General features: G+C 40.7%; 1 protein-coding gene across 1 annotated transcript in view; it reads left to right on the forward strand.

The window, feature by feature from the left end:
* Window positions 1–11,762, forward strand: part of TENM4 (teneurin transmembrane protein 4) — a 354,979-nt gene that overhangs the window by 192,762 nt on the left and 150,455 nt on the right. Inside the window, exons 10-11 of the mRNA XM_075143906.1 lie at window positions 3,008–3,109; window positions 7,691–7,885. Of these exons, the coding sequence (XP_075000007.1) occupies window positions 3,008–3,109; window positions 7,691–7,885 (297 nt within the window). The remainder of the gene's footprint in view (window positions 1–3,007; window positions 3,110–7,690; window positions 7,886–11,762) is intronic.

The raw sequence follows: 11,762 nt of genomic DNA on the forward strand, positions 1-11,762 counted from the left end.
TATATGAAGTGATATGTGTGCATATCATTGCATTTTTGCGAAATAAAATGCCAGATCTGTAGATGAACCACAAAGTCTACGTGAATATTTTTTAACGTGCGTTAGCGTTGGTCACCGTGGATGGGATCTGACCAATTATAGGTGTCTTTGATGACAATATCTATGTCTGAACTAGTCAGAGGAGGAAAGGACGCACCACTGGAATAAAGTTCTTTAAATGGATTCACCCTAAGAGTCAGGAAAGTTTGGTTAGCTAAACACAGGTATGCTCCATTTCTGTGGTCACTCTGAACTTCTGGATCCCATTATACATAGGCGGTATAGTGGATGAGAGTCATTCGGTTTAACCTACAGTTGACATCTAATTGGTGTACTGGGTCTTGCCCATCTTGTCCTAGGCATCACAAGTACATCAGCTGAACCACACTATAAATGCAAAATATTATTTCCAGTAACAAAGATTACCCTTTAGCTGATGTGGTGCATTATTACGTTTTGGAACAGCTGCCATGCCTGATGTTACGTTGCTTTTTAGATGTTGCTTTGATTTTTTATTATTTTGCATAAATGTTATTTATTCTATTACATAAATATACCAAGAAAGTTGTATGGATATTTTACTCCTTTTCAAGGACTCAATTTAGTCCTTTAAAGCAAAAGCTTAAAAAAAGCTTTTAAAAAAAGTTTTTAATATACTATAGGTGTTGTCATAACACTGGGAGTCTGTCCTGCATCAAGCACTGACATAGGTATTCCCGTTGACTCCAAAGGTCATGCATATGTAACCTCTACCCAGTCTTGCCACAGCTTGCAGACCCGACCCGGAATGACAGTGTGATGGTGAGGTTTCATGAGATGTCTAAGTGAGTACTGCGCTGACGCTGAATAGCATGGCCCTGCTCCTTCTGCTCCCAGTGTTCAGGCAGTAGAAAACAGTTCACTTGTGTTTTTTCTCTCTGCTGCATTAATTTTTTTTTGCCACCTCACCTTTTGTGCTTAACCAACTCATTGAAGGGTCTGACAAGTGCCAGAATCAGCACACGAAGAGGGAGCTTAGACTTGTACCTAGGATGAGAGGATTAGAAGAAAAGGATTGACCCTTTCAGCAACAGGAACTGTTAAATCTCCTTGCCCGTCTCATTATCTTGTTTAACAGTATTCACACTCTGTATGTTCTTCATAAGTATGCGTATGTGCATAATTAAATAACTTTTTTTTCCTAATTTTCTACATATATTTCTTGAAGGCAAGAAGGATATAAACATTGTAAAAAAAAGCATAGAGAAAACAATGCAAAAAGCAAAATTATTTTCATTTTCACCAGTGAAATTAAGACATCACAAAGTTCTGAAGATTATATACATACAGGCTAATATTAACTGTTCATTTACAGGATAGATTTGTGTTTATATCTGCTATTAAGTGAGAGTTAGTATACCTAAACATCAGTATAAATGCACAAGGCCTGAGTTGCTATTTCTTTATTCTAGGAAGCCTGGCTGCTATTTGATTGGAATAGGGATGGCAGCTCAAGCCCAAAGTGTTGACTACATGCTGTGATTGTATTTCCATACACCATAAAGTGAATATCTGCTTAACTATAGAGCTTAAGTGTTAGAAAACTGACAGCACTTCCTTGTACTTTCCTTGCTGCATGGAGCTATCTGATTATGAGATGTCTTATGCCAAGATTTAAAACATAAATGCTTGAAACTGTTTTTATTATTTAAAACTGCTGTTGCCCGTTATGAATGATTAAATTACACCACGTCCTTTAAAATGTCCTTCAGAAACCTCTGTTGTTTGGAGAACACCCATCGAGAAACAGGCTTCCTTTCATTTGTGATTAGAAACTAATCTGCACATCTCTGCTGCAGCTGTTTCTCTTCACTTGCACCGATAGGAAGTTTACAAATATCTTTGCTACCACAAGGCCTCATGAAGTACGTCTATGAAAGTGCAGTCATTATTCACATGGCTGAGATTTCCACCCCACTCCATGATAGATGTACCACCGCTGCCCCTCCTGTATAACTGAATCCAGTTTTGATCTGATATGCATCTCCCTCAGAGAAAATGTGAAATAATAATGTGGAATGAACCATGGTATTCCATCATCTTTCCAAGCCCCACTCACGTTTACTCAGTCTTCACTCACAGTTTAGCCAAGAAAATAAAATTATTTTCATTCTCTTTTTGATATGTAATGTTTACCAGCTTGTGTTCTTTTATGAAAGATAATTTTTAGCCCCAATATTCTGAACTGTCCTCAAAATAACAGTGCTAGATAACATTTTGCTTACCTGTTAACTTTCCTTGAAAGATGAATAGCCAGTGGTTTTGCCAAAGTCAGGGAATTTAAGATGGTAACTCGAAACAGAAGAAAGTGTGGAATAGTCCTATTCCTGTTCCACCAGGATACAATATTAGCCCCAGCACTTTGGGCTGTTTCTATAAAATTGCAGAACAAACCAGAAGGCATTCCGTTAGAAGTAATCCTTCACAGGCAGACAGGGTGAACCGCGGGTCTATGTTCAGTAACTTCATAGGGCAACATTTCTATCATAGCTCAGCTCTGTTTGGCACAAATAAATGCCCCAAGTTCACTTACCCGAGTCAAAATCGGAACAAAGGTGCGCGTTCTGCCATGAGAACGGTGTGTATTGCTTCTCTCCAATGAATTCAAAGAGGGAAAACAGTTGGAAAAATAAGCAGGAAGAAAAGACATTTGGAAGTTTTCAGGTACTGAGTGAGGTCAAAGCCTGGTGGGTGCTGAGCAGCTGTGATTTAATCATAGGGTTTGCGTCGCTCCGCACTGATGTGTTACGGTTGAACCATCCATTGGTGTAAATGGGTGAGCGCCAGTTAGTGGAGCTCAGACTAATGCTTTCAGCCCCAAGTGCAGCGATTGCTTTGAAGTTTCAGCTGTCCTGCCATCCAGAGCCCTCCGAAACTCAGAGGTGTTTTCTTGCCTAAAGAAGTATCTGAATTCTCTTTTGTTTTCCAGAATCAGTGGATAATTGTCCCAGTAATTGCTATGGGAATGGAGACTGCGTGTCTGGGACTTGCCATTGCTTCCTTGGCTTTCTGGGCCCTGACTGTGGCAGAGGTAGGAATTTATACTTGATTAACTCTTCCCCTCTCCCCTTCGGTTAACGTTTTTCTTTTGGAAATTATATTCATGCCTGTGCCTTTTGCAAAGTACACCTCACCCAGCTTGGGGATGCTGCAGTAGAATGGAAACAGGTCGGATCTGTGGATTTTTTTGCTACTAGTTATGATTGCTGTGACCTTAGCAGCAACACAACCCCCTAGCTGCATGTGGACAGGCAAAATGTCACATTGGGAATTTTCTCTCTGGAAGCGACTTTAGAAAACATGACTTATAAATATAGCTTTATTGTTTGTTTAGGAGAGCACTCTGTTATTGTGTGGCACAACCCTATAATGATACTTTCTTTTAAGACACTGATCATGCAAAAATGAAGTACCTTTTTCATTGCTGCAGGCCTTGCAAGTCTGCCTGAGCTATGAGTGATTGCTGACAGCCTGGCTGCGGGGAGCGGGGCAGGGTTAGAGTAAGGCTAGGAGTGGAGTAATGGCAGGAAGAACTGGATACTCTGGCCAAAAGTGAAAACATTGGAACGACTGGGAAAGAGGCTTACCCCAGCAAACAATATAATACATTTTTCTGCTCAAGTGAAAAGTATTTTTAATAAATGGTTTTGGAAGGATTTTCATTTGACCTGAAATTTTTAGGTTATTTAAACATTTAAAAACCAAACTGAAGTACTTTTAGTAAGAACACGTTTCAGACTGAGAAATCAAAACGTTGCATCTGGGAAATGCCAGAATGCCGTGCATCAACCTTTTCAAGCCCTTTTTTGGCTCAAACAGTCCAACAAACTAAGTGCAGATTTATAAATTTGGGGAGAGAGGCAGTGTAAAAAGTTAGTGCCCACACAAGGAGCTTTGCTAAGGCAACAGGTCAGGCCTTCACCCCAGCCCATTGCTTCCTTGGAAAGCAGGCTGGCTCCTTCCCAAGAGAGAGAGCTAAACTCTGTCCAACCCCATGTCCCCTCCTCCTCCAGCTGAGCTTGGGTCACATCACTGCAGCCCAGCCCAGAGATAAGGACGGCCGCCCACCCCGTGGCGGGGAGCTCTCTGCTGAAGCAGTGTGGTCCAGGCTGAAACCCCGGAGGTGTTTCAGAGTTCACAGCCCAGTAAGATGGATGTGGCAATCCGCATCCCTGAGAGCTGTTCTGTCAAACTTCTTGCTGACTCAGGTTACACTTGGTTTGCATTTCCTTACACTTGGTTTGCATTTCCAAGCTCCTTTTCAAATCCGTAGAGCTGGAGACAAAAGGAGGTTTTTTCCCATCTCCCACAGCATATTCCTGCTCACATCTCCTAACTTTAGGTGGGGGCAAAAGTTCAGGGTTTGTTCCCCCCGAGGCTCCCTGTAGAGTCAGTGGAGAAGGAGAAGCTCCTTCACTGTGAGTCAGAATATTTAGACTTTTGTTCTGAATCCACTTTCAGAGGAGCTTACCTCCCTTCATGGGTTATATACCTAGCTTTCTCGGGCACTTCAGTTGAGCCACGTGAGTATCTCCCACTTCACTAGAGTGCTTACTCTGGCTGATATGAACACCCTTTATTCGACTCTATCTTTTGGTTCAGAATCATCTGGGTTCAGATCACAGATTACTCTCTGCTTTTAGGAAGACAGATTAATACCTGGAGTGTCAAAATGATATTTGTGTATGCATTTCCACCCAGTGGGCTTGTTAAATGGATCATCTTGCCATGACCGTGAGATACCGGGGCCCCAGCATTGGCTTACTGTTGGTTTTCAGGGGAATCTAAGAATCTAAGATGCTGCTTTTGACCTACAAATCCCTCAGAGGGCAGCAACTGTGGTATGTGTAAGGCTGCTCAGTATCCGTCTGCAGCCGTATAGCGGTCCCTGTACTGAGCAGTAATCCTTAAATAAGCAGGTCTCCGCGCACATGAGGATTTCTAGGTCATAGATTTCCTGGGTGTTCCTTTGTTTCAATTCAGCCTTGTAATTCACCATCTAAATGAGTGGGAAACTGTGGAGCAGAAAGCCCTTCTGTTTTTAATAATGGCTAATTATTAACGTATTATTAACCAATTATTTTAAACCAAGTAAATGAGAACAAATCACCAGAGGTGTATTCACGGGCCTTTTGAAGGCCTACTTAAACATGGGAGATGGTGTTTTAAAGTTCTGTATAAAGTAAACAAACAAACGAATGATCTTACTCTCTGATGCTAAACTTTACAAGAAAAGTGGTGTGCGTTTGGGTTGTTGCTACCATAACCACTCTAGAGAGTTACTATAATTTCAGCATCTTAGATATTGTTTGTTGGAATCTGAATGATCAAACAATAATTATATATCTTTATATATGGAAAAGTTGCACAAGTAGCAGTGGAAAAAATCCAGAAACCTCTTTTGTCTTTATTCATTATGGTATTGCTACAAAGGAGGTCTTGTTCTTGCCATTGCCTTGACATTTGCAGCAGCACTTTCCAGGTTATGCTGAAAGCGTTCTCCATAAAGGGCTCTGTGGAGTACCAGTCTTATTACAGATGGCCAGTAATTTATCTGATCTTGTACTGAGTGATCAGCTGTCTTGTCAGAAAACATGTAAGTCTTTCTCAGCAACCTCTCACTAGTTAAAGGCAATTATTCTTTCTTCTTGTTGTAAAGAGCTGCCGTCTATCCTCTTCTAGTGCCTTGAAAGAACAAGCTCCATTACTGAGCATTTGAAATCTGAGACAGGGAGGGCGGAAAATTCCATCAGCCTAGCTGAAAAGTGAAATTACAGAGTAAGTTTGCTGTGAACCATGTGCACAACACAGAGCATCTTAAACAATTTATGTCTTTGTTGTATAGGTAGATACCTCCTTGCAAATGATGCACTTGAAATGCACCACTGCAGTGCTTCCTTTAAAGTGGACAGAGGGCTCCTTAATAATAACAGTTGTCAAATTCCTTTGTTCTCTAACCCTCTTTTATCTTGGTCAGGCAAATATAGTTCACAGCATATCAAACTGGCTTAACAGTCAAAGCTGGCAATGCTTTGTATTTTATTGAGGTTGCTGTAATTCTGTAACGCTCAAACCGACTTGACTATAAGGACACATGGAAACAACACAGGATGTGCATTGTGCGATTACTATCTAAAAAGACAGGAAGAGAAAGACAGGAATGTTTCCCTTAACCATGTTAATACCTCTCCCCACGTATAATCAGAGTCAGGAACGAAGGAAAAGATGTACATTGTATTCATTACACGCCTAATGCAGTTGAATTAAGCAGAGGACTGGAATATTCCTTTTGCATTTGTCCTGCATAAAAATGTTCATAAATTGCCTTTCTGAGGGGCAGATGAGAAGCCCAGCTGCTCTCACCTAAGGATGATGTGCAACAGTAAACAAGAGAAGTCTGTGTTAAATATATATGTCCTTGGAGCTGAGTTTCAGCAAAATGAAATGGAAGAGAAGAGGGCTTAAGCAAGAAGTTTCAAGGGGTATTGAACAGGGGAAGGCTGTTGTTTCTGAGGGACAGAAATCAGCAGCTTCCGTGGAAAAGTCAGAACGGAAGACAAAAGGAGCATAAGGTGGCAGGTGTGGAGAATGGGAAAGGGAGAAGGCATCATCAGAGAGGAGCTGAAGAAAGCTTAGAGAGCAGTGATTACCAAAGCTTTGGTCTTGGAGGCTGGGGCCTGGTCCTTGATGCCCTCTCCTTCCCTGGGGAGCCTACTCTGTATCCTTCAGTTCATCCCATCCCACTCTGCCTGATATTTTCCAAATTTAGCTCAGAAAATGCTTAATCCTGGCATCCATCATGCCACAGCTTGAACTTGTCATCTTCCTCTTCTCCCCTTTATCACAGGGATGAAATCCTCTATCTGGTTGGCCTTAAGAATCAGCTGACTTTGCCGGAAACAAGGATAATTAAAAAATCCTTTATAAACTGATAAAAAGGTCAGAGGATAGATTAGGAGAACTTTTATTACAGGGAGCTTGGAAAGACTACAGGCCAGTTTTGCATTGTGTCTGATGACGAATGGAGTCCAGCAGAGGTGATAACCGAAAAAGGGGGCTGGAGATTCAGTTGATGTATGACATGAGCTAAATCAGGGAAATAGTCTCAACGTGGCATTCTGGACTCTGAGCAAAGCAACTGAAACCCGTAAAGCTGAGAATTACAACCGAAAAACCGGGGAGTGATTTGTGTACAAGCTAAGGGCCACAGCAGAGGCAGGGCCAAGGAAAGTATGAAGTCTGGCAGCAGGTCAGGGATAGTGATAAGCAATCTAAGGTCAGCGGTGCTGTTGAAAGAAGACACCAGTACACTGAAAAGTCAGAATGCAAGAAAATTCTGAGTTTAGTTAGTGAAAAAAAGTATTAGAGACACAAAGCAAGGACATATTCTAACTCGAGAGTACTGTTTGTTTTAAACGTTCATAGGAGAATACAGTTAACAGCTGGGTGTCATCCATGGAAAAGAATTGGTTTTGGCAAAAAAAAGAACAGCATATCCTACTGAAGACTGTGGATGAAGAATATAAATCCCATGCTGGGCTCTTGTGCTCTTTTTTGAGGTGAGAGCTGTGAACAGTTGTGTTTTAGTGTGATTTCTATTCTCTTTCCCCAGCCTCCTGCCCAGTGCTGTGCAGTGGAAATGGGCAGTACATGAAGGGGAGGTGCTTGTGCCATAGCGGCTGGAAAGGAGCAGAATGTGATGTCCCGACGAACCAGTGCATCGATGTCTCCTGCAATAACCATGGCACGTGCATCATGGGGACCTGTATCTGCAACCCAGGATACAAAGGCGAGAGCTGTGAAGAAGGTATTTGCAAGATACATTCAATTAGCCTTTTGCTTTGATTGTCTTTATATAACTACGTGGATGGAGGCAATTCAGAATAGGACTGGCACTTAAACAGAGCAGTAATAGGCACCTTAGAGATACAATAGATGGATGCAACCTAAAAATGATATGTTGTAATAACTTGTTGTTAGCTATCATATTTGTTCAATAATTGGATGAAAAGCCATCAAATGCTTCTGATAGACAAATCTAGTTGAAAGACCAGAACATCTAATCATATGTTCAAATGTTCTTATTAAAGCATCGTTTCCATTTACACATCTAAACGTATAATTACTTTTACAGTGCTTTCTTCTCTGCTATGCTATGCCAAGCGGTTTCAGTTGCTTACATACACAAAATGGTGGCGTGTGAGAGAAAGTCCCTGATTCTTGTCAGCTTTAAAAGCTTAGAAATGCTCAGGGCTTGAATTAAATTCTGCTTCAAAATCAGATATTATTTTAATGGCTCTTCCTTGGCTTTTTTCTCACATTAGCTTCCAAACATTTTTCATTTACATTTAGGTTTGTGGCTCAGAAATACGGTGCCTTTTAGCACTTATCTTTAATCTTTTTGTGTAGGAAGTCACCTGCCACCATAAACCTTTATCTTCCTGAGTCTGTGACTGCTTCTTATTGCTAAATGAAAAAATGGGCAGTTTTGTAAGTGTACAAATCATTCGGATGGTTAAAAAATACATCCAAAAGTGCCTGATTCACAGAATAACGTTCAGCACTTTTGAAAATTATTCACAAAATTCTATGCAGATGACCTGAAAAATAATTATGTTTAAATTATGCTTCTACAAATGCATATATAAGGCCTCTGCACCACCTGATAGACTTAAGACATGCATTTGATACATGTATAAGAATCACAATGGCTTGAATTAATTTATGGTTGGCTTCATGTATGTGGGATAAAGATTTATCTGAAATGGCTTTATTTTACAGACAATGAAAATAGGCTGAATTGGATTCAGACATTGAAATGGCATCTAATCTAGCAATTCTTTTGATGCATTAAACGTATTGGAGTGGGACATCTCTGATGTAACATGGCTTCAGTGTCAGTAAATGTTAGAGATGAAGACAGTATCAGCTCTGTAACAATAAGCCATCTCTTGAGAAAGCTTCATTTTGGCTTAAGAAAGCACAATTCAGTGAAGCTGTGGGGCATGCAAAACCCAAAGGAGGTGACTACTGAAGTATCTTTAAAGCATTTCCGTAGACCTCGTATTTGCTAGATTGTATCTTTACTGGATAAACAGAAATGAAAAGATCCTGATTTTGCCTCCAGCCAGACATGTTTAATGTGTGTAAATCAGAGTAAGATTTGCCCTTTTGCTAACAGGAACCTTTTCTCCCTGGTCACGTTTAAAGCAGAAAAGCCAGACACTACTCAGTTATTTTATGTTATCACTGTAGCGAGGTACAGTGTCAGTCCCACTAGGTAAGAACTTGAAAAAGAATGAAGAAGAAAGAGAACATGATTTTTCTTATGAGCTGCTTAGTATTTTTCCAAGTATGCATTTGTTTTTCATATTCAAGGCATAATTTGTATTGTGTTGTGAGCGGGGGGAAGTAACTCAGAAATATGCCATGTGGGAAATCTTCAGGACATATACATATATATATATATATTTAGATCTAGTAAAAAAGTTGATTTATACTATTTTTTAAATTGCTTTTACTTTTTAATTTCTCTTCTAAGAAGGACCATCTGGTATTGATTACTTTTTATTATTTCTCAGTTCTTGTAGCTTCACTGCTTAGTCCATGTTTATAATGGGTTTTCATTCCAAGGTTTCTTCTGTCTTTTCTTCTCCCTCCATAGAAGTTCAGCAGTGTTTATAAAACATCAGCCAACAATCTTACATGAGTTTTTCTTTTCTCCTTCCTTAGTTTATTGGCCCATATTTTATAAAGCATGGGCTAAGCCAGCGAGACATTAAAGGGAGGGGAGCAAATTTAAGCAGTGAAAAATGAGAAGTTACTCTTTGGGTACCGAATAAGCCTAATAACTTGTGTGACCAATGAAGCGTGAAGCATATTGGGGAAAAGTGTAGAAGAGGCACTAGCCTTGCTTGCTGCATGATTTATCTCCCTGGAAAAAGTTCTGCACAAGGCTGAACTATAAATGGGGCATTTTCCAACCAAGAATTAGACCACTTGGGACATTTTCCAAGCAGCAACACAGATATATGCAAAACTGTCTTTTTTTTTCTTTTCCCAAGTATACCAGATTTTGTCAGCTCTGCGCTCCTGCCCCACTCCCCATCTCCGCTTCTCCCAGAGCTAAGCAGCTAAATTTGTCAAGCAGAACTCCCTAAAAATATACCATTGTACTCCAAATTCACTAAGCAATTGATTAAGAAGAAAGCAGAAGCCCGTAATCCTGTCCCAGGGCCCTTCCGATGGTGCAGAAAGCTTAAAGAGATACAGCTAGTGAGGCTGAGATTAAAGTAGCCATTGTGTGTGACATTTTCTGAAAGGGCTCATTTCAACATGAAAAATGGCCTTGGGATTATGATAAATGGGGGGTTCTGACGTGCACATTCCCCTCCTATAATCGTCTGTGTTAGAGCTGAGATAGCAGATTGTCTGCCTCCTGTGATGGAGCCCCCTGTAAAACTCACCTTTTTCCCAATTGACCTTCAGAGGGGATGATTAATTGCCTGGAGGTAGCCTCTTGTCAGTTAGCCTGTGATCTTTGTTCTCTATGTTCAAACCATCTGCTGAGAACATACAAGGCTGCTAGTCCGTTTCTTAGTCCTTTTCGTACTTGTTACTGCTGAGAAAGAACAGGGCCAGGGCTCCAAGGCTCTCATGCTAAAATTGGCACCCTAGCTCCCAGCTCGCTAACAGCGAAGGAGATTTATAGACTCATCCTTTCCAGCCTCTTACAATTTTTGAGGATTGTTCCAGCTATGAGCAGGGCTCCAGGAATCAAACAAAACAGAAAAATGCTCTCACATGCCTTGGGATAGTAATTGCTGAGCCATTACTTGTCAGACTGAGACGGTTTTGAGAATCCAGGGAATTATCAGAGCAGCTGTTGTGTTTCCTTTTAAGGTTTCTGGATCTTAAACAGGTCATTGGGATTCTTATTAGCTTTTACAGGGGGAAAAAAAAAGAACCACAAACCTGCTGTGTGTGCAGCGGCCGTGTTCTGCTCTTCTGTATTAGAGCCAGGAGCTGGACAGCTTTCCCCTTGCTGCTTAGCCAGACTGACACTTGTCACTGATCCCCAGGGCACTGCCACACACCGTTTCAAGAGATGGGAAGAATTTCTCTAGACTGTCCTATATGCTTTTATATATAAATAGATGATCAACTCCTCCAGTCCTTTTTTGGGAGGGTGTCTGGTGCGTTTCATATTTTTTGATTGCTGGGTGAAATTCCCCTGTGGGCAGAGGAGCTGGCAGTTGCCTACAAAACACGTAACTCAGGAATCGGGCAGCAGTACATTTGGTCTTCCGGTGCACATTGCTATACCGTGCGCCTAACTGAACGGTCTCCAATCTTGTTAGGAAAGTGCCTCTTTGCAGGGGGGGGAAGCCATTTAAAAAAGAATATTAATTGATCAAAAATAAGACCAAAAGAACACCAATATCCAAAAATACATGATTTGTTTCAATCCTTATTCCAGAAAACTGTCTAAGGATATGTTTAATGTGAAATTTATGTAAGTGCCTGTGAAACCTGTATAGATTTCAGCACATTCTTCAATTTACACATGTATTTTGCTGAATAAGGACATCAACTTCTGCTGAATCTTTATGTAAAATTCTCTCTCAGAAAACTAGAGCTCAGCTTTGAATTCATTAGTAATAGTAATTTAGGTTATTCTAATA

The sequence above is a fragment of the Calonectris borealis genome, chromosome 1, assembly GCF_964195595.1.
Source record: "Calonectris borealis chromosome 1, bCalBor7.hap1.2, whole genome shotgun sequence".
NCBI lineage: Eukaryota > Metazoa > Chordata > Aves > Procellariiformes > Procellariidae > Calonectris > Calonectris borealis.